The sequence below is a fragment of the Hemicordylus capensis genome, chromosome 1 (genome assembly GCF_027244095.1).
Source record: "Hemicordylus capensis ecotype Gifberg chromosome 1, rHemCap1.1.pri, whole genome shotgun sequence".
NCBI classification, from domain to species: domain Eukaryota; kingdom Metazoa; phylum Chordata; class Lepidosauria; order Squamata; family Cordylidae; genus Hemicordylus; species Hemicordylus capensis.
This window is the reverse complement of record NC_069657.1, coordinates 5,555,945-5,579,200: the sequence shown is the minus strand read 5'-3', so window position 1 is coordinate 5,579,200 and position 23,256 is coordinate 5,555,945. Positions and strand designations below refer to the sequence as shown.

The 23,256-nt window shown below is 47.2% G+C and overlaps 1 protein-coding gene across 14 annotated transcripts in view; it reads right to left on the bottom strand.

Moving 5' to 3' along the window:
- The window catches only part of NIN (ninein), a 159,714-nt gene that overhangs the window by 114,934 nt on the left and 21,524 nt on the right, over positions 1 to 23,256 (bottom strand). For all 14 annotated transcript variants that reach the window (XR_008305432.1, XR_008305434.1, XM_053242503.1 and 11 more), the window contains exon 2: positions 22,815 to 23,021. Coding sequence is in view for 12 of the 14 variants with exons in the window: in XM_053242503.1 (XP_053098478.1) it covers positions 22,815 to 23,000 (186 nt within the window). In the remaining 2 variants the exon portion in view is untranslated. The remainder of the gene's footprint in view (positions 1 to 22,814; positions 23,022 to 23,256) is intronic.

Below are 23,256 nucleotides of genomic sequence, written 5' to 3'. Positions count from 1 at the left end.
TCTGCCCAGATGAATGATGTTCATTCAGCCTGTTCTAGATGGGGTTGCCCTTCTCCCCCTGAAGAACCAGGTTTACAGTCTTGGGGTGCTCATCAATCCAGCACTGTTGCTAGAGGTCCAAGTGGCCTCTGTGGCTCAGAGCACCTTACATAAGAACAGCCCTGCTGGATCAGGCCCACGGCCCATCTAGTCCAGCATCCTGTTTCACACAGTGGCCCACCAGATGCCGCTGGAAGCCACAGACAGGAGTTGAGGGCATGCCATCTCTCCTTCTGTTACTCCCCTGCAACTGGTACTCAGAGGCATCCTGCCTTTGAGGCTGGAGGTGGCCCACAACCCTCCGACTAGTAGCCATTGCTAGACCTCTCCTCCATGAAGTTATCCAAACCCCTCTTAAAGCCATCCAGGTTGTTGGCTGTCACCACATCCTGTGGTAGAGAGTTCCACAAGTGGATCACGCGTTGTGTGAAAAAGTACTTCCGTTTGTTGGTCCTAGACCTCCTGGCAATCAATTTTTATCACCTTTTATCAGCATGGGCTGATATGCCAACTGCAACCTTACCTGGACCGAGATGGCTTGGCCACAGTTGCTCATGCTCAGGTAACCTCTCACTTAGATTATGGCAATGCATTAACCTTTCAAAGGCTGCCTTTGAAAATGGTCTGGAAACTGCAGCTGGTACAATATAGGGTTGCAAGATTATTAACTGGGACTGGACGTTGTGAGCATATTACGCCAGGGCTTTGTCCACTGCATGGGCTCCCAGTCCGTTTCTGGGCCCAATTCAAAGTGCTGGTTTTAACCTTTAAAGCCCTAAATGGCTGGAGATCAGGCTACCTGAGAGAGAGTGCCTTGCCCTATATGTCCCGATTTGGACCTTAAGATCTTCTTCGGAGGCCCTGCTCCAAGTACCCAAATGAGGTGAGGTGGGAGGCTACTAGGGAGAGGGCCTTTTCGGTGGTGGCACCCCGTTTAAGGAACAGCCTCCCCAGTGAGGTTCGCCTGGCACCATCACTTTGTTCTTTTAGATGCCAGGTAAAGGCCTTTCTGTTCACTCATACTTTTTACAATTGATTTTTAAAATTGACTTAACAAAAAGTTTTAAAATTTTGTACTATATTTTGTATCCCCCCCCCACCGTGTGTTGTGATCTGATACATGTTATGTGGTTTTACTGGATGTTTTAGTGTTGTGAGCCGCCCAGAGAACAATTAGTTTATTATTAATTATTAATACGATGTATCCATCATGCATGCCAGCATGCCGGTGCTCTTCCCAGAGTGTCCTCATCCCCTAAGAGGAATATCTGACAGCGCTCACAGGTAGTGTCCCATTCAAACACAACTACAACTCTGCAGACCAAGATACCGCTCTTCTACCAAAGTTCACAAAGCAGTTTACAAAGAAAAATAAACCATACATGAATAAAAGGGTCCCCTGTCCCCAGAGGGCTCCCTATCTAAACACATGGTTGAAGGCTGAGCTGAACGGGGAGGGGCGCCCCTGGCAGGTGTCCACCAAGGACCTTTGGGCAGGGATTGGGGCGGATGCCTTTCCAGCCTTGTGGGGGGGAGCCCTCCCCCGTGTGCTCATCAAAGTGAGGAGCCTTTTGCCAGTATACAGACACCTCTGAACAGGCTCCGGCTGCCCTCCCCTGCAAGATGCCTCCACTCCCCCTTCCATTACACGGCAAAACAAAGGGAAAATCCCACCCGCCCCCAGCCACATATACAATGTTCTCCCCACCTTTCCTTAAAGTTCTCAAGAGCTGCTCCCCCAGCCCCGCCCTGTGCCTGGGCTTATTTCCCCCAGAACAACGGGAAAGCTTTGTCCAGGCAAGCTGCAAGTTCCTCGCAAGCTCATTCGGAAGGAATGGGCCATTTTGCTCCTTGGAGATGTCCAGCAGCATTCACGGATGTGCGGCAAAAGCCTTCCCTGCCGTATCAGGCCCCAGGCTCTATGGAGACGGGCACCATAGAGATGCCTGCAAACAAAACAGCCTCCATTGAGCCGCAGGGGAAACACCCACTGCAAAGGGGATGCACAACCTCGCCTCCCTCGACCTGAGAATCCAGCCAACAGCAGGCGGTCCCAAAGGAAAATGGAGGAGCTCCTGTCCACAACCCCAAGGCCCCAGGGTCACCAATGCAAATATACACATTCCTTTCTAAACAAGGGCTTAAGACTCTCCTCTAACCCAGCAGTTCCCCCCAGTACTAGATTTAGGGGAGGGCTGACTGAGGCACTCTGCACATCTCATGCGGTTATTTTATATATCCTGCCTTTCGCCAGTGGGCCCAAGGGGCTAACAATACAGATACAACCCAGTACGAACCACACCATAAAAGTCGAACAGAGGCAATAAAAACTATTTAAGAAAGAAGCAAATAACTCACTCTTTTGCAGGCTGAGGGGAATGGAATACTCTGTACCACTCGTCAGGGAGTTCCAAAGCCAGGGGCCACCACAGAAAGGGTCCTGCCCCACGGGCATGTGAGCTGTGCCTCAGCAATGGTACACAGAGCAAATCCCTGCTCAAAATCTACCCAGCCTCTGTTTGAAAACCTCCAGCAAAAGAGAGACCACCATTGCAGACGGTTCCACTGTTGAACGGCTCTTACAATTAGGTCTCCCAGATATTTCCAGGAAGGTCATAAGTAAGGAAAGAAGGCAGCACCTGCCTTGAATGGTTGTTGATAACCTAAAAGTGGGATACACTCATGAACAAAAACCAGAGCCCTCCCCCATTTCTGTCCCCAGCAACTGGTATTCAAAAGCACACTGCTCTTGAACATGGAGGCTCCATTTATACAAGTCGTTTCGTTCCCACTTACAGACCTAGCTATTTGCCTAATCCATAAGGGGGGAAACACACCTATAAACATATCTTGTATATTCCACAAGCGAATTATGTGCTATGTCATGGTATGGGCATCTGGGGAGGGGGGTAGTAGCCCCCACAGATGGAGCCAGTCCCATTGATTTCAGTGAGGCTTACTCCCAGGCAAGTGGCAATACAATTGCAGTTTTTGCCCTTCCCTGGCAAACGTCCTGTGGACACCCACGTATCACAGGTTCTCAACCTTGGGTCCCCAGACGTTGTTGGACTCCAACAACTCCCATCATCCTCAGCCACACAGTGGTTGAAGGAGATGATAGGAGTTGTAGTCCAACAACATCTGGGGACCCAAGATTGAGAATCCCCGTGTTATGTGAAGGACTCTCTTTCCTCTATCCTGGATCTATTGCCATTCAACTTCATGGGTTTGAATCTTCCAAGAGGCAGACAATGGTATCTTCCCTGCACCATTCATAATGTGTGGAATTGTAACAGAAGCTATCACATCCGTATTCTTTGCAGGCCAAACGCTTATATTTCATCATGCATACAGTAGCCCAAGTCGCTCAGTTTCTCTGCAGCTAACAAACCAAGCTGTTGCCACACAGCAATAGAGGCGCAGCCCGCATCACAAGGCGTGATTAAAAGCAGGAAATCTGCTCAGTGGAGAAACTTTGTACCAGTGGCCTCATTTGCACATTAATTGCTGCCATTCATCCAACAAATATTTCAAAATGCAAGCGCTCTTCAAAAAAAAAAGGGCAGTTTGCAGCGAGGAGAGAGTGTTTTCCTGATTAAAATAATACCTTGACATTTAAGCTAAATGAGCATGACTGCCAGAGCAGGAGGCAGGGGAGGAGGATTAGCCAGTTCTCATGCAAGGGGGAGGGAACCCGCCTGGCCCGGCTGCCCACCCCTCCCCAACTCATTTCCCAGAGGAAATCGATCACTACAGAGACGCACCTGCCAACATTCAGCCAAGGAAGCCAGGTCCTAAGGGGGGGGGGGGGCGGGGAGAAGAGGGCTGTTTGGATGCTCCTCTCTTTCCCATCTGAGATGATGATGATGATTGTTGTTGTTGTTGTTGTTGTTGTTTACACAGTCAGACAGGTGTTATTGACTGGTTTGTTTTATCCAGACATCGAGTCCTTCCCAAGGACCTGGGATGCCAGAATTTTATTGTCAATGGTTATAGATATCGTCGCAGAATATAGGCTGTTCCCAGTAAAGCTGCTTTTTGTAATTGGCCGGTGGTGATTTCTGTGGCCCCGATGGTGCTGAGGTGCTCTTCAAGGTCTTTTGGGACTGCACCCAGGGCGCCAATGACCACTGGGATTATTTTGGTCTCTTTCTGCCACAGCCTTTCAATTTCAGTTTGTAGATCTTTGTATTTTGTGATTTTATTCTATTTCTTTTTCTTCTATTCTGCTATCCCCTGGTATTGCTATGTCGATTATTTTGACTTGTTTTTCTTTCTTCTCAACTACAGTGATATCTGGTGTACTGTGTGGCAGGTACATAGGAACATAGGAAACTGCCATATACGGAGTCAGACCATTGGTCTATCTAGCTCAGTATTGTCTTCACAGGCTGGCAGTGGCTTCTCCAAGGTTGCAGGCAGGAATCTCTCTCAGCCCTTTCTTGGAGATGCTGCCAGGGAGGGAACCTTCTGCTCTTCCCAGAGCGGCTCCATCCCCTACTAAGGGGAATATCTTACAGTGCTCACACATCAAGTCTCCCATTCATATGCAACCAGGGCAGACCCTGCTTAGCTATGGGGACAAGTCATGCTTGCTACCACAAGACCAGCTCTCCTCTGTTAGTCTGTTTGTAGTCAGAAGTCCCATAATATTTTTGCATCTTCGTTTTCTACAACTTTTTCAATTTGATGGTCCCACCAATCTTTGGCTAGCTACAGGTAGCTTGTATTTTTTTGCAGATGTTCCAGTGTATCATCCCTGCTACCTTGTCATGCCTTTCTTTGTAGTCAGTCTGCGCAATCTTTTTACAACAGCTGATTAGGTGGTCCACGGTTTCATCTGCTTCTTTACAAAGGCGGCACTTGCTGCTTGTGGTGGATTTTTCTACTTTTGCTCTTATTGCATTTGTTCTTAGTGCTTGTTCTTGTGCAGCCAATATTAAACCCTCTGTTTTATATATTTTTTATTATTATATTATAATAATAATTATTATTAATTAATATACCACCTAGTATAAAATTCTCTAGGCGGTGTACAGAATAAAAACATAAAATATAACACATTTAAAATGCATTAAAAGATAAAAAATCAGATAAAAACATTAAAAACACATTAAAATTTATAAATCCATGTCACCACCAGGCTGTTCATTCATCAGGTAGAGCTCTGTACCTGGCAAATGGCCAGCCTACACGCAGCGTGGCTCTCCGGCGTGGCGGGAAAGAGAGGAGCAACCCAGACTGCTTCCTTTGGTGCCCCCCTGGCTCATTAGGACAAGCTGCTACTGGCTCAGGACGATGTACATCACCACCAGTACTACTACGGACATTTATATGCTGCTTTTCAACAGAAGTTCTCAAAGTGGTTTATATAGCAAGATAAATAAGTAAGCAGGCTCCCTGTCTCCAAAGGGCTCACAATCTAAAAAGGAGCAGAAGGGAGACGACAGCAACAGCCACTGGAGGGATCACCACTTTTAAAGATGCGTTTCTGCTCAGTTAGCAGGGGATCACCCAAAAGCAGATCGCACTGTCATCAAAAAGCCATTCAAAGCACTGACAGCATTTCAGAAATATGATCGACAATATGCGTGATCCTAGGATGCTGCCTTCTGCCCAGCCAGCTCAGGACCGTCCGTTCTGACTGCAGCAGCTCTCAAGCACCACAAGCAGAGGGCCTTTCTTTCCCATGCTTGGCTACCCAGTTCTTTTAGCTGGAGATGTTGGGCAATGAACCAACAATGAGAGGAGAGCTGGTCTTGTGGTAGCAAGCATGACTTGTCCCCATAGCTAAGCAGGGTCTGCCCTGGTTGCATCTGAATGGGAGACTTGATGTGTGAGCACTGCAAGATATTCCCCTCAGGGGATGGAGCTGCTCTGGGAAGAGCAGAAGGTTCCAAGTTCCCTCCCTGGCAGCTTCTCCAAGATAGGGCTGAGAGAGACTCCTGCCTGCAACCTTGGAGAAGCCGCTGCCAGTCTGTGAGGACAATACTGAGCTAGATAGACCAATGGTTTGACTCAGTATATGGCAGCTTCCTATGTTCCTATGAACCTAGGATCTTCTGCCTGCAAGACATGGGCTCTATTCCTGAGCTATGGACCATCCACCAAAAGAATATATCTTCTGCTGAGTCAGGCCCTTGGTCCATCTAGCTCAGGACTGTCTGCTCTGACTGGCAGCAACTCTCCAAGGTCTCGAGTCTTTCTCCGCCTTATCCGGAAACACCAGGAACTGAACCTGTGGCCTTCTGCAGGCAAGCAAACCAGACGCTTCTATCACAGGTCCATCCCCAAATTCTACCACTGGCCCAATTTAGCCAAAGCGCCTCTCAGTTTACAGCCTGCGTAAGAAGCTGCCTTCTAGTGAGCCAGACCCTTCTTCCCTCTAGCTCAGGATCGTCTGTTCTGACTGCAGCAGCAGCAGCTCTGCAGAGTCCCCGAGAAAGCTCCTTCCGAGCGCTACTTTGGGGATGGGGATGATGGGAGTTGTAGTCCAAACTCATCTGGGGACCCAAGGTTGTGGCCCCTGCTCGGTCACAAAGCCATGCCCTCGCTCTTTCTATGTGCCGCAGCGTCCAGAAGGGATTGAGTGGACCATCAGTAGAGTCGGGAACAAAGCCAGGATTCCACCAGTCGGATCGTCTCCACAGCCAGGAGGGAAATCCAACGTTGTGGCTAACATGAGATCCAGTTAATCGATAGAGAAGAGGGAGAAGGGGAGATCCGAGCAGCTTGTTCCCAGTCAATGAAACACTCACTGTCTTAAGAGGAGGCTTAGGGGCCTGTTTCCTCCCCCCCCCCACTTTTGCCAAGTCACTGTTTGTTATGCAACTGGAGTTAGTTTTACAAGAAGTGTGGTGAAGAGAAAGGAAAGGGGGGGAGAGAGATGGACCAGGGCTTGCTTTCTTTCCTTTTTCTGCAGGGGGTGGGGGTGGGGACGGATAAAGTGAATCTTTGGGGCTTTAACTCCACTCTTGAAAGAGCAGCTGCAAGCAGAACAGATGGCCGTGGGTTGTGGTTTTTTTATTATTGCACGAAGCAATTTCACCGTGACCAGAGCTCAAAAGGAAGATTAAGAGCAGTGAGTCTCAACCAAGTTGGGGGGGGGGGAGGAGAGAAATAAAAAGGGATACTGATCAAGCAGGGCAAAATGGGTTGGAAATGTATACAAGTCATTTGCCCCGAGTGCCGCTGCTGTTGCCGGCGGGGTTGGGCTCACTCGCTCTCTGCTGGGAATGCGCTACTTAGCAGTGCACAAGACTGAAGGCCGATGCAGGTGTTATGCTGTGCATGTGTCTGTGCATGTTTTTGTGTGGATTCACATTAAAAGTGAAACCTGGGTACAAGCTCCCTCAAACGCAGAGTACAGATAGGAAGAACAATACTGTACATGTGTCAAACATGCGAATCATCACACATGTACAGATCTGTATGTGTGCACACAGGTTGAACACGTGGGAAACATGTGTGAATAGAAGACCTGAGTGTCAGCATTCTGTGTCAGAAGTACACATAAAGTGGAGGAAAGAGGCCTAGACCTCTTGGTTTTATAAATAAGCCCTTGTATTGTAAAAGGAATTTACAATATTATGTACTAGCTGGGCCAGGCACAGACCATCTGCACCTCTGCTGGCCTGCTCCCCCCCCCGCCCACTTCTACCCCCCCCCCCAGTTTCCCGGTGTTTCTGGCTGACAGGAGCAACCTGGTTTTTCTGCCCCCTCCCCGCCCACCACCTCTTCCCACCCGCCTGCCTGTCAATTCCCGGCGGCCGGGCTGGCGGGAGCAGCCTGCTTCTTCCGCCTCCCGCCTGGCACTTTCTGGCAGGCAGGCCAGCCAGAGAGCCGGCCCGCCACCTCCTCCTGCCCGCCAATTCTCAGGGATCGGGCCGGCCTGCCCCCACTGCCTGTTCCCGGCGGCTGAGCGGCCACCACCTCCTACTCCCAGCGTCCGAGCTGGCCAGCCGCCACCTCCTGCTCCTGGTGGCTGGGCCAGCCCACCGCCTCCTTATCCCTATTTTTGTCCCCATCACTAGTCCAGCAGCTGTTCACAAGCTCTCGCGAGAGCTGCCACACATGGGATTAGCAAGGGGTACGCCTAGGAGAAATAAATATATAATGAATTGAACTGATATTCCCAAACCTCTTCTTTTTGTAAATAAGCCCTGATATTGTAAATGGCATTAATATTCCCAAACTACTTCATTATTGTAAATAGTATTGTATGTGTAACTTGCCTTGCAAAGAAAACTGGCAGAGACGAGAGTTCGTGCCTGTAGCGATGATCTTTGGACCAGACTTTCAGGTGGACGCCCAGCCCTCAACATCCAGGGTGGGGGAGGCCCTCCAAAATGTCCCGCAGGCTGGCGTGTGCTGCCGGGCAGCTGAGAGTGCAAATCTGCCGAGGGAGCCTGTGTGACCCTCTTGCAGCCTGCCTGCTGCCCAGTCTCCTTTCGTGCGGGGGGGGGGGCACTGAGGGTCAAGTGTGGGCCCGTCTGCGGCCGCCTGCCTCCACAGCAGCCACAAATCTCGCCAAAAGGAGAGAGTGGGAGTCAGGGGTGGACCCGGGGTGTGCACGTGCAAAGGTGCACCCCCTGTGAATTTAGGTCGAGTCTCATGGAAACTGGCAGTCGCAGAGAGTCAAAGAAAGGGTTAATTTCCCCTTCCTGCTCAGCCCTCCCAGCCTTACTGGTTCTGCTGGAGTCTCCTGCTCCTTCCCCGCCAAGGGAGCTGGCTGCTGGACTTGTCGTAAAACATTTTTTTAAAGCCAACCCTTTATGTGTTTGTTTTGTTGGTGTGCAATTTGTTCCCCTTGCTTAAGCCTCTGTGTGGCTCTTCCCCCACTATGAGAGAAGTCCCACCCCGTGTGTGTGTGTGTGTGTGTGTGTGTGTGTGTGTGAGAGAGAGAGAGAGAGAGAGAGAGAGAGAGAGAGAGAGAGAGAGAGAGAGAGAGAAACTCCCCATGCCAACAATATGCCTTCTTGTGAGGAAATTAGTACAAAAGGAAATGCTCTGACGAAATGAATGTTTTTGTTCCTGCCTTTTGTTTCTGAAGATACTCAACTGCTTATAGCTCTAATCTGGTTTCTGTGTGTGTGTTTCCCCCACTCCCCGCTTATTAAAATATTTATATGCTGCTTTTTAGCAACAACAAAGTTTTCAAAGTGGCTTAAATAGAAAAATATGAGAAAATGGTTCTTTCTCAACGTGTTTCCCCTTATAATAGTTATTATTTTGCTTTGTGCTTGGCAGTAGCTCATATATAAATAACTTACATATTGTCTTTTAATGGACTAAAATACCCCAACTTCTTGAAAATAACTTCACAAATGACTTAAATGAACATTAAGCATTCCCCCCACACCAAAAGTTTACTTTTATACACTTGCTTCAAAATAAGGCTTTGCAAAACAGATAATAATGAACTCGGTTTTAAAACTCCCTTGCCAATGAAATGCTTGGTTGTCTTTAAATCCTAAGAAATTGGGGTAAATCCATATATGACATCCTGCTGTCCTGTAAGAGCTCAAATGAGGCTGCTTGCTTCTGTGATAGCTGTAAAAATGCTATTTGAATTTGCTTCGGAGTTTACATGCTTAGGACTGGAGTGTACGTGGCTAAAAGTCAACATATACATACATTTTGTTATGACACATCCTGTTCTTCCTCCAAAGAGTTCAGGGTAGTGTACATATTCTTCCTCTCCACTTTTATCCTCACAACAATCCTGTGAGGCAGTTTGGAGAAAAGAGTCTTAGCTAAAGTTCCACAGTGAGCTTCACGACTGAATCGGGAACGGAAGTCTCCCAATCCTAGTCTTGACATTTTAATCACGACACTACACTGGTTTGCAACTGTGTTCAAATTTATTGCAGGAGAAGCTGGTCTGGTGGTAGCAAGCATGACTTGTCCCCATAGCTAAGCAGGGTCTGCCCTGGTTGCATATGAATGGGAGACTTGATGTGTGAGCACTGCAAGATATTCCCCTCAGGGGATGAAGCCTCTCTGGGAAGAGCAGAAGGTTCCAAGTTCCCTCCCTGGCAGCTTCTCCAAGAGAGGACTGAGCGAGATTCCTGCCTGCAACCTCGGAGAAGCCGCTGCCAGTCTGTGAAGACAATACTGAGCTAGATAGACCAATGGTATGACTCAGTATATTGAAGCTTCCTATGTTCCTAAATCTGATGCAGGAGAAAAAGGAGATTCATTTTTAGCTGTGAAGCAAACTAGTGGGGAGGAGAGTGTTGGATATCTTTAAGAGAGCATGAAGACGTTTTATTATCAAAATGTGGGGAGGCTGTGGGCCCAAGCCCTCCTGCACTGTAAGGAGGAACGAAGGAATGGATTGTTTTCCAGTGTCTGCCAGGGCTTCAGCGCCACATGTAAAAGACAGAGGAGAGGGGGTGGGAGCCAAGCCCAGAGGCTTCCCAGATCGTCTGCAAATTTAGTTTCTCCCCTGCTTGCTGCTGCTGATTTAATATTCCTTCCTCCCCATCTAGTTCTTGTAGATTTGGCTCCCAGGGTAGAGTTTAGTCTCAGTTTTGTTTCTTCCCTCGGGCCCAGATCCAGCTGACCCTTTCCTGGAGATTCCTCACCCCTCACCCCACCACCCCAGGTGCTGCAACCTTGCCTCATAAGGAAGATGCTCCAGACCCCTGATCATTTTGGTTGCCCTTTTTTTGCACCTTTCCCAGTTCTACAATATCCTTCTTAAGATATGGTGACCAAAGCTGTACGCAGGACTCCAGTGGTGGCCACAGCGTAGATTTGTATAAGGGCATTAGAGTATTTGTATTTATTATTTATTTATTCGATATATATACTGCCCTTCCAAAGTCGCTCAGGGCGGTTTACAACAAGGTAGAAACAATTAAAACAAGTTAAAACAAGTTTTCAATCTCCTTCTGATCCCTAGCATGGAATTGGCCTTTTTCACAGCTGCCCCGCACTGAGATGACACTTTCAAGGAGCTGTTCGCCACCACCCCAAGATCCCTCTCCTGGTCAGTCACCGACAGCTCAGATCCCATCAGCGTATATGTGAGGTTGGTGGGGGGTTTTTTTGCCCCAATATGCATCACTTGACACTTGCTTACATTGAAATGCATTTGCCATTTTGTCGCCCACACACCCAGTGTGGAGAGATCTTTTTGGAGCTCCTCACAATCAGTTGTGGATTTCACGACCCTAAATAGTTTAGTGTCACCTGCAAATTTGGCCACTTCACTGGTCACCCCAACTTAGGAAGACCTCTTGACCAATTGCATTTCCCCTTCACGGGTGTAAAGCCCCCTTCCTTGCTGCCGCCACCGCCATGGCCGCTCGTTCCCCTCTGGCCATTGATAGGCCTGGGCCCATCCCTTGCCTGCCTGCCTGCCTCCCTCCGTCAATGGCCTCAGTAGCCCCAAACAGCAGCAGTGGTTACCTGGGCCCTTCCTTTCTGCCAATAGGTGCCACCATGGCCGCTTGTTCCCCTCAGGACCCTGACAGGCTAGGGCCCAGCCCTCGCCCTTACTTCTTTCTCTCTTCCCTGCCTTCTTTTTCGCTCTTTCTCTTTCCTCCACTTGCTCTTCCCCTGTCGCTCTTCCCCTCTGTCTTTCTCTCTCTCTGTCCCTTCCTGAGTTAACAGATCTTGTCCATCGTGTTTCCTCCTCTAATTCACACAACGGCAGCCTCCTTCTCCTCAAGGGGCTCTTTCCTCCTTCACGACCAAAGTCCAGGGCCTCCACACCCCCGGGGCCTCTCTAGTCTGTCCCAGGTGGTGTGGTTGCCATTGGCCTGCAATGCCCTGGGCGGCTGAGTGTGATTGTTACCTGTGACGGGTGCTTTAGAGACAGAAGGGGGAGTGGGGAAATAAATATGTGGGATAAGAATATGTTACATTGTGCATTGAAATGTTAATGCATATTTGCATAAACATACCTGTTTTATATTCTTAAATTCTTGTGTGAGTTCAGTCACTGTTTGTGCCCTCAAGAACCCACGTGTTAAAATTACTCTGTGTGTGTGTGTGTGTGTGTGTGTGTGTGTGTGTGTATGGGGATGATGCTTAACTTGCAGCAAGGGGGTGGGGGTGCTTCAAAGGCCTTTAGGTACAGGCTCCAAAATTACTTAGGTGCACCTCTGCATATTGGCCATATTTATAACCCCAGGTATTAAACTGAACGCTGCACTTCCAAAAACGTGAGCTATTTTCACACAGGAAGGTGCTAGTTTTTGCTTTACACCTGTGAATGGGAAATGCAATTGGTGAAGACATCTTCCTAGGTTCCTTCCACATTGATACACAGCTTCCCAATTCTGAAACAGTTGGAGGGAGAGAAAGAATTGAGCTTCTTGCTGGTACCTGAGGTTCATTCCAAGATTCAATAACTAGTTTGGAAAAAAACACACCAAAAAACACCCTATGCAGCTCAGGAAAGGGAGCCCAACCACCAGCTACAGAGAACTGGGGTCAGAAGAGGAGAACAGATCAAAGATTACTGGAAGCCATCCAGGACAACTCCTGTTCAAAGACTCACACAGGTCATCTTAAAGTATCCAAAACTGAAGCATGCTGTGGTCAGTGAGGGATCCTCTGCAGAAGATGCTATTTTCCAGGAGGAAGTGAAAATGCCCTGGGGTCGGTTGTGCCTGGGAGATCCTTTCTTCTTGACCCACACCGAATTAGAATTTCAGAGGCTGTCATGGGGGGAAGCCAAGGCAGGCAGCAGAAGCTTGAAATCTTCTACCCAAGATATATTTTAAACATATTTTTCCCCCAAAGTGCTTTTGATGTCGGCTCAGTTGAAGATGAAGCTACAGAGAGCGAAAACCTGCCTCCACTTTGTAAGGCTCGTGGCTTTTAAAAATTGATAACGCAGAAGGCAACGCTGCACTTGTCAGGCAGAAAGAAAGGACTTCAAGGAAAGTCAGAAGGAGCACCACTGAATTGCCTAACCCACAAAAGAGGCCAAGGCCCTTTATTCCATAGCATCCAAGTTTCACCAGACATGACGGACATTCGACCTTGTCCTAGGACTCCATCCACTTGGCTCTGTGAGTCTGCAGCATCCCTGGGCTTTGATGTTTTGATTTGTAAAACCTGGATTTGGAATGAAGGATCTTTAGGAAGGAGCTAAAAGTGGCTAGCTGTTGCACTGGTCAGAGGAGATGGGGCTATCGCTTAGTGGCGGAGAGTATCTGCATTGCTTGCCAAAGGTTTGGCCAACCAGAGCCCGTCCCTCAGTTGGCAGACACACAAACATGGAGTGGGTTGGTCTGTTGGTAGCCAGATGTCCCTGCCTCACGGTGGCCTGGCATTCAGGGGATGGCCCCCACTGCCAAGATCAGGCCTGCATCCCTTGGGCCCTCAGGTGGTGGTTGGGCCACAGCTCCCATCCTCCCTGGCTACTGGCCCTTGTGACTGAAGAGGATGAGACTCTTAGCCAACAGCAGCTGGAGCGCCCCAGATCAGCTTGGATGTTTAGAATGGGAAGGGATCCCAAAATGCCTTTCCCCTGGGACAGCCCAAGTACCAGGATATACCTGAGGCCTGTGTGCTTGCCCAGGAGAGCTGGTCTTGTGGGAGCAAGTATGACTTGTCCCCTTAGCTAAGCAGGGTCTGCCCTGGTTGCATATGAAAGGGAGACCTGATGTGTGAGCACTGTAAGATATTCCGCTCTGGGAAGAGCAGAAGGTTCCAAGTTCGTTCCCTGGCGTCATCTCCGAAATAGGGCTGAGAGAGATTCCTGCCTGCAACCTTGGAGAAGCCACTGCCAGTCTGTGAAGACAATATTGAGCTAGATGGACCAATGGTCTGATTCAGTACATGGCAGCTTCCTATGTCCCAGCTTCAATTCCTTGCATATCCAGGTAGGGCTGAGAAAGACCCCTTCCTGAACTCTGGGGAACTGCTGCCAGTCAGTGTAGGTCAGGCCTGCTCAACACAGCCAACTCCCCACCAGCTGTTTCTGGACTGCAACTCCCATAATCTCCAGCCAAAAGCCAGGGATTATGGGAGTTGTAGGCAAACAACTGCAGGAGGAACACAGTTGAGCTAGATGGACCAAGGGTCTGCCTCAGTATGAGGCAGCTTCCTAAGAGTCAACAACTACAAAACCTAGCAGTCCAACCTACAAGAGTGAGGGCAGAGAGGCCACGAAGGCCTGAATGAGAGCAAAGCAGGGAGAGAGAGAGGACCGAAGGAGGAAAGCTTAAAGGGGAAAGGCCAGAAGGCAGTTCAAGAGGTGAGAGGCTTGACTCAGACACCTGCACACACACTGAACTACTGCAGCCCCTTGAAATGAGGGCGGTCAAAGGAGGCTCATTTTGATAACTGTCTTTGGTGAAAACTGCCCTCTGGCACGGACCACAGTTCCACCCAAAGGACTCCTCCACAGGCAAGGAAGCTTTCGCCCAAGCTTTCTCAGCTTCCTACATTCTTTAGGTTTTAATCTCTGGTTTATTTTTAAATTGTTAAATTGCTTTAGGTTTTTTGTATATATTTTTAACTTGTTTTATGCTTTTGTTAACCGCCAGAGACAAAAGTTTGGGGCGGTGTATAAATTTGATAGATAGATAGATAGATAAGTAAGTAAGTAAGTAAAAGATTAAAAGATAGATAGATAGATAGATAAAGTGTCAGGATTTAGTATGATGAACCCATTAGATTAAGCGATCAAAACCTTTTGATTAACAAGCACTTTTTGTTTGTGATCAGCTTGGTAGCAGACTTGAAGAAAACATTTTTTTAAATACAAGTACTCAGAAAAAGCACCAGTAGCTAGACACATTTTCAAAGAAGCATTCCTTGCACACACACAAGAGGGAATCCATCTTCACCTTAGAAGGTGCCTGATGCAACGCCAACAGATTTGTGCATTGCATTAAAAGTGTAGATTGCTGTTTTATTCTTATGCATCTCTATGCAGATTTAATAGACTGATATTAAGGCAATGGACTCAGTGTGCGGCAGCTGTGAAAAAGGCCAATTCCATGCTTGGAATCATTAGGAAGGGGTTTTAAAATAAAACTGCTGATACTATAATGCCCTTATACAAAATTATGGTGCGGCCACATTTGGAGTACTGTGTATGTGCCAGCATGGGGTAGTGGTTAGAGTGCTGGACTAGGACTGGGGAGACCCGAGTTCAAATCCCCATTCAGCCATGAGACTAGCTGGGTGACTCTGGGCCAGTCACTTCTCTCTCAGCCTAACCTACTTCACAGGGTTGTTGTAAGGAGGGGAAACTTAAGTATGTAGTACACCACTCTGGGCTCCTTAGAGGAAGAGCGGGATATAAAATGAAATTATTAATAATAATAATAATACTGCGATATTAATAACAGCAATAACATTGACAATAAAATTCAGCCATCCCAGGTCCTTGGGAAGGACTCGATGTCTGGATAAAACAAACCAGTCAATAACACCTGTCTGACTGTGTAAACAAAAATAATAATACGGTTCTGGTCACCGTATCTTAAGGACATTGTAGACCTGGAAAAGGTGCAGAAGAGGGCAACCAAGATTATCAGAGCCCTGGAGTTCCTTCCTTACAAGGCAAGGCTACAACACCCAGGGCTTTTTAGTTTAGAAAAAAAAGACAACTGCAGGGTGACATGATAGAGGTCTATAAAATTATGCATGGTGTGGAGAAAGTGGAGAGAGAGAGAAATTTGTCCCTCTCATATAGCAATAGCAATAGCAATAGCACTTACATTTATATACTGCTCTATAGCCGGAGCTCTCTAAGCGGTTTACAATGATTTCAGCATATTGCCCCCAACATTCTGGGTACTCATTTTACCGACCTTGGAAGGATGGAAGGCTGAGTCAACCTTGAGCCCCTGGTCAGGATCGAACTTGTAACCTTCTGGTTACAGGGCGGCAGTTTTACCACTGTGCCACCAGGGGCTCTTTCACACTATAACACTAGAACCAGGGGTCACCCCATGAAACTGACAGCCAAGAAAATTAGGACCGACAGAAGGAAGTACTTTTTCACACACCACATAATCAACCTATGGAATTCTCTGCCACAAGATGTGGTGACAGCCGACAGCCTGGATGGCTTTAAGAGAGGTCTAGATAAATTCATGGAGGACAGGACTATCAGTGGCTACTAGTCTGGTGGCTTTAGGCCACCTCCAGCCTCAGAGGCAAGATGCCTCTGAATACCAGTTGCAGGGGAGCAACAGCAGGAGAGAGGGCCTGCCCTCAGCTCTTGCCTGTGGGCTTTGCAGAGGCATCTGGTGGATGCTGGATTAGAGGGGCTTCCTCAGGCCTGATCCAGCAGGGCTGTTCTTAAGTCCTTATGACTAAATAATGGTGGGTAGCTATATTGGTTCATCAGATTAAATATGCAGTTCTTTCAAACTGTTATCTTTCAAAATCATACGTGCACTTGGACAGGGCGAAGCAAAGGTAAGTGACACGAGTGACTGAATATTTGTGGACAGAGCAAATGAGCTGTGATGCTGTGTGGTTTGGAGGGGAGGGGAGGAAAAGCAGGTTGAGGACACTTATCCATGTATGTGGATACCCCGCTGGACTATGCGGGCATAGTCTACATTCCCAGAAGCCATAACTGACAGTTTCACGGGATGCAAATCAAAGGCTGCAAGGAAATCAAAAGGGCCACAGCAAAGTTAATGGGACAAGACATAGAGCGGAGACTGAGCTTGCTTTCCTCAGCATAGTCAGAGGCTAATTGAACCTCTGGCTGGCGAGTGTGTTTGATGCTACACCAAGGAGTCTGGGATACCCAATTGAAGGAGGAAGGCTCCTGTGCGTGAGGGTCCTTATTAGCACAATAAAGACGGCGCGTCCCATTTCAAACAGCTCATTATTTTCCACTGGTTTTTGCTCCGCACAATGCAGGGCCATGGTGCCCTTCAGAATGCAGGATTTTCTCTCAGGGGAGGCAGCAGCCTTCCAACGTTTCTCTCCCTTTAGAAAAAAAAAAGGATTTCTCCACTTCAAGCCATACAGCTACTCTTTGGTCCCTCATTCCCTGAGTGGCTCTGCAGGCAGAGGCTGCTTCAGGTGAATACACAAGGAAGAGATGGGAAGGGGTTTCCAGTCAAAGGAACCGTGTGCAAATGGAGGCAGCATAAGAAGCTTGGCATTGTGTAGGGCAGAAATTCCCTTGCAGGAGATATTTTGGAACACTTAATAATGCAAGTCGCTCACAGGCGGCCAAGTAGGGTGGCTTTTCAGCACCTTGCTTCTTCTGAAGAGAGCCTCATTGCATTTGTGTTTTTATTTATTTATTTAACATATTTATTTATTTAACATATCCCCTGCTACCTGGGCAAAGAGGCACCTTTTTAACGTGGTGATTCTCTTTATTTAGCAGGGGGAGAGTAACTGGCCCTCTCCACCCCCAGCACAGGACCTCCAGTGACTGTTGCTGGTGTCTGTCTTGTGTTTCTTTTTAGAATGTGAGCCCTTTGGGGACAGGGAGCCATCTTATTTATTTTGTATTTCTCTGTGTTAACCGCCCTGAGCCATTTTTGGAAGGGCAGTATAGAAATAAAATTAATAAATAATAATAATAATAATAGTAGTAGTAGTAGTAGTGCCCAGTGGCGTGGTTGTGGGGCTTGCGTGCTCTGAGGAAGGTGAGAGCTATGCCCGAGGTCCAACCATACTGGACATGTCTCACCAGAGGAGCCAGACAAGCCTTCATAAACAAATATCAAAACAGTTCAATCACATTTTGCAAGGAGGTGATATTGAACAACGGCTAACAACTGGGAAAACTCATCTCATCATGAAAGACCCAGCAAAAGGTGCGGTTCCAAGTAATTATAGACTGATAACCTGCCTGCCAACCATGTTCAAATTAGAGATGTGCACAAAACCGGTTTGCCCAGTTTGGTTCAAATTTGAACCAGGTTTGAACCAGGAGGGGGTGGTTCGGTTTTGGTTTTGCTCAAACTTCCACCTGGTTCAGTTTGAATTCTAACTGGTTCGATCTGGTTCGGACATCCAAAAATGGGTAGGGTGGTAGCTGGCACCCAGGCGTACCTGCCATCCAAACCCCAAAGAAATCGGACATTCGTACAATTTTTTATGAATTATTTTTATTTTTTTCTCATAGGGTATAATGGGGCTTGAACCAGCCCATTATTCCCTATTGTGGAGCACCCATGGGTGCCAACAAGCATGCAATCCCTGAAGCAATCAGACACCCCTATGATTTTTTATGAATATTTGAAATATTTTTAATTATTTTCCTCATAGGGTATAATGGGACACAAACCAGCCTATATCCCCTATTGTGGAGCACCTAGAGGCACAAAGGTGGAGTGGGTGGTAGACACCCAGGGGTGCCTACTATCCACAAAGTTCCAAGGGAATCAGACACTCCTCTGATTATTGGTGAATTTTTAAATTATTTTGGAATTCCTCATAGAGAATAATGAGGATTGCAGCAAATGTATAGCTTCACGTCGGGGAGAAAGGGGTGTTCTAGAGTGGAGTGTGGTGGGTTGTAGTTCCCAAGGTGGGCAAGGAAGCTAGCAGAATTATTTGAAAGGAATTAGGCAAAAGGCTGATTTTTAAGATATTTTTGAAGTTTACGCGACTTTAAGGTTTTTCTCCATAAAGAAGCATGGATGTGTCAGCAAATGTATAGCTTCACGTCAGGGGCAAATGGGTGGCAGTGCCCAAGGGAGGCCAGGAAGCTATCAGAATTATTTGAAAGGAATTGGGCAAAGGGCTGATTTTTAAGTGATTTTTGAAGTTTATGTGTCTTTAAGGTTAGCAATGAGAGAGGATTCATGGTTTGTCATTGAAAATCTTATATGCTACCAAAGAATCTACACTCAGAAACGCTTCAGAAACAACAAAACCCACTACCACATGGGTTAGCAACCCATGGGGGTGGTTGGCACCCTCGCTCTGGGCCACCCCAGCACTCCACAAGTGCAGTTATGGGGCTGCTGAAACCTCCATTCTTCCCTATGGAGAAAAACCTTAAAGCCACTTGTGGGGTGCTGGGGTAATAAAAAATAAAAATAATTTTCAAAAATTCATAAAAAAATTGTACGAGTGTCCAATTGCTTTGGGGTTTGGGTGGTAGGTAGCCATGGGTGCCAGCTACCACCGCACCCACTTTTGGAGGTTCGAACCGGTTTGAACCAGTTCTAACCAGTTCGAATCGAACCACCGCCTGGTTTGGTTCAAATTCGAACCTACAGCTCAAACCTGATGGCTGGTTCGGTTCGAATTCGAACCTTTGAACCACCCCGGTTCGAATTTGAACCAGTTCGCACATCCCTAGTTCAAATTATTAACTGGAATAATAGCAGATGAAGTAATGCAACACTTATTAACTAACAAACAGCTCCCAGTTGAACAGAAAGGAAATTGCCCAAACACCAGAGGCACAAAAGACCAGCTGCTGATTGACAAAATGATTTTAGAAAATTGCAAGAGAATAAAAACCAATCTAAGTGTTGCATGGATTGACTACAAGAAAGCCTTGGATACTATAATGTTTAGAAACAACTGGTGTCAGCAAAAACATTCAGATATTTATAAAAAAAAAGCAATGAGCATGTGGAGTACACAGTTAACAATCAATGGCGAGACACTTGGACAGGTCAGCATTAGAAGAGGTATTTTCCAAGGGGACTCACTATCCCCAATGTTGTTTGTAATCGCCATGACTCCACTTTCACAAATACTAAACAAAACAGGCCTCAGATACCAAACATCTAAAACATCAAGCAAAATGAACCATCTGCTGTACATGGATGATCTGAAGTTGTATGGAAGTCCCAGTCAGAAATTGAATCACTGCTAAACACTGTCCGTATATTCAGTAGCGATATAGCAATGGAGTCTGGACTAGACAAGTGTGCTGCATTAATAATGAACAGAGGAAAAATAAGAAAAACAAAAGGAATAGAACTGCCCAATGGAAGCAAGATCAAGAACCTGGAAGAGAAAGAACATTACAAAGACTTGGGCATTCTCCAGGCTGATAACATTGCACACACTGAAGTTAAAAGAAAAATGGGAAGTGAATACATCAGGAGAGTTAGAAAAATCCTCAAGTCCAAACTCAACGGCGGGAACACCATACAAGCCATAAACACCTGGGCTATACCTGTTATCAGATACACTGCAGGAATAATAGACTGGACCCAGGCAGAGCCAGACGCTAGATCGTAAGACCAGGAAAATCATGACCATCAATCATACTCTGCACCTCCACAGTGATGTCGATAGGCTATACCTCCCTCGCAGCTCAGGTGGAAGAGGAATGCTGCAAGTCCATCAAACAGTAGAGGAGGAGAAAAGAGGCCTTGAAGAATATATCAAGGACAGTGAAGAAGATGCACTTCAAATGGTCAAGAATGAGAAACTATTCAACACCAATGAAACAAAGCAGCCCTACAAGAAAGAACAAGTCAAGAACCGAGCAGGAAAATGGAAAAATAAGCAACTGCATGGTCAATATTTGCACAATATAAGTGGAAAATCAGACATCACCAAGACCTGGCAATGGCTTAAGAATGGCAACTTGAAGAAAGAAACAGAGGGTTTAATATTGGCTGCGCAAGAACAGGCAATAAGAACAAATGCAATAAGAACAAAAGTAGAAAAGTCAACAACAAACAGCAAGTGCCGCCTTTGTAAAGAAGCAGATGAAACTGTGGACCACCTAATTAATCAGCTGTTGTAAAAAGATCGCACAGACTGACTACAAACAAAGGCATGACAAGGTAGCAGGGATGATACACTGGAACATCTGCAAAAAATACAAGCGACCTGTAGCCAAACATTGGTGGGACCATCAAATTGAAAAAGCTGAAGAAAACGAAGATGCAAAAATATTATGGGACTTCCGACTACAAACAGACAAACATCTGCCACACAATACACCAGATATCACTGTAGTCGAGAAGAAAGAAAAACAAGTTAAAATAATTGACATAGCAATACCAGGGGATAGCAGAATAGAAGAAAAAGAAATAGAAAAAATCACAAAATACAAAGATCTACAAATTGAAATGGAAAGGCTGTGGCAGAAAAAGACCAAAATAATCCCAGTGGTCATTGGCGCCCTGGGTGCAGTTCCAAAAGACCTTGAAGAGCACCTCAGCACCATCGGGGCCACAGAAATCACCACCGGCCAATTACAAAAAGCAGCTTTACTGGGAACAGCCTATATTTTGCGACGATATCTATAATAACCAACAGTATTGATGATAAAATTCAGCCATCCCAGGTCCTTGGGAAGGACTCGATGTCTGGATAAAACAAACCAGTCAATAACACCTGTCTGACTGTGTAAACAAGATAATAATAATATTTTTATACCACCCAAAACTTACATCTCTGGGCAGTTTACAACAAGATTAAATGTTTGCAGAAAGGATTCTGTATTTCAAAGATTGGTGGGGAAATGTGCAGAAGTGTGTCTCAGGGCACTCTCAGAGGGCTCACGAGGCAGCCACCTTGCTGTCCAAAGGGCTCCCAAAAATGCCGGAGGCAGCACTTTGGATTGTGTCCCAGGGGCGTAGCAAGGTTGGAGTGGGCCCAGAGACAAGATTTTATAATGCCTCCCCCCCACTGAAGCTCAGCTCATGAAGTAAAGAAATCTTAAATGAGGCTGAATAGTGGTAACAAAAAGCAGAGTAATACACACACACACACACACACACACACACACTCCTATGTGCCACAATAGAACATCATCCTAAATTATTTTTTTAAAGGTTTTGTAAGTTGTGGACGATGCTGCAAATCATTTGATGGTCCTAGAGAAAGACATGCTGTTCTGGTAGCTCCAGGTCTTAAGACTCACATCAATTTCGGAGGATGAATACAACTGAAGGAAGCCCGGGCGGGTGTGCGGCTGGGGGAGTCAGTCATGTGACTTGCCTCTGGGGGCCCCCCCAAGAGAGTGGGCCCCCAGACAACTGTCTCCCCTTGCCCGATTATAGTTACCCCCCTGGTCAGCAATTTATAATCAGCAGTTTGCAGTCCCTCCCGCAAAAACCCAATGAAGTCAGGCCTTTTGCTTAAAGAATTCATCTCCTGCATCTCTTAGGTGCCTCAGCAGCAGCAGGAAAAATCCAACTTGTTGCAAATCCACTACGGCCGCTAGCTACATCCAGTGCTATTTGGTATCCTTGAACCCCCTCCATCTGCCACTAATCCTGGATCTTTGCAGCCTGTGCTCACCACTCGACTCTTCTATGCCAGGGGTTCTCAAACTTGGGCCCCCAGATGCTGCTGGACTACAACTCCCATCATCCCCAATGGCTTGTAGTCCAATGACATCGGGGGACCCAAGTTTGAGAACCCCTGCTCTACAGCCGTATTGCTCAGCTGATTCCCTGATCTCTAGCAGGCCCAGATCCGCGACCCTCGGCTTGCTCTTTCCAGCCCTCTCTTTCTGCCACTCAACCCTTTCCTTCAGAAGGGTCCCCACTTCCCTCCTCCACCCAAGCATGCTTCCTCCATGCCTGAGAGACCGATCTATCCATCTATCTGGCGCATCTCTAGACCGCCCCATATACAAATCTCTGGGCGGTTTTCAATTTAAAACAATACAATAATTAAAACATTACAACAATAACGTGCAACAATTACAACAATAATTAAAACATTAACACAATTAAAACAATGTCAAACATAGATAGAAACTCTAAAACTTGAAAATGATCAAATTAACAGCCTCAACCCACTAGGAATGCTATGCATTAGCCCCCCGGCCGGCAGGCACTGCCCAAATGCATGACACACCCAGCCTGTGGCTCCTCCCTCGGTCTTACCCGGCCCAGGAGGTCGTCTGGCTGGAGCGTCTGCTGCAGGGCTCCGGGCGCCACTTCCTCCAGGTGCAGCACGTGGCAGAGGTCGGTCAGCTCCTCCTGCCCCAGAGAACCGGTGCCCGTGACGTCAAAGCTGTCAAAGAGCTCCTTGAGACGGGCTTCGTACTGGTCCTGCTCAGCTTCGTCCATCCCATCGCCCGCTGCGCTCAACTATGGTGGCGGGGGACAGAAAGAGAAGAAAGCCACCGATGAGGAATCACGGCCCCACTGCACACAAATTCCAGAGTTAACCCTGGGAGAGCAACACAGGACTGGCTCAGACGCAACGCCCGAAGGCTGCACTAGGCCAGCTTTGAGAACAGGGATGGCCAACCCAAGGTTCTCTTTGGCTGCTGCTGGACTACAACCCCCGTCATCCCCAGTTGGCCACCTGGGCTTAGATTCC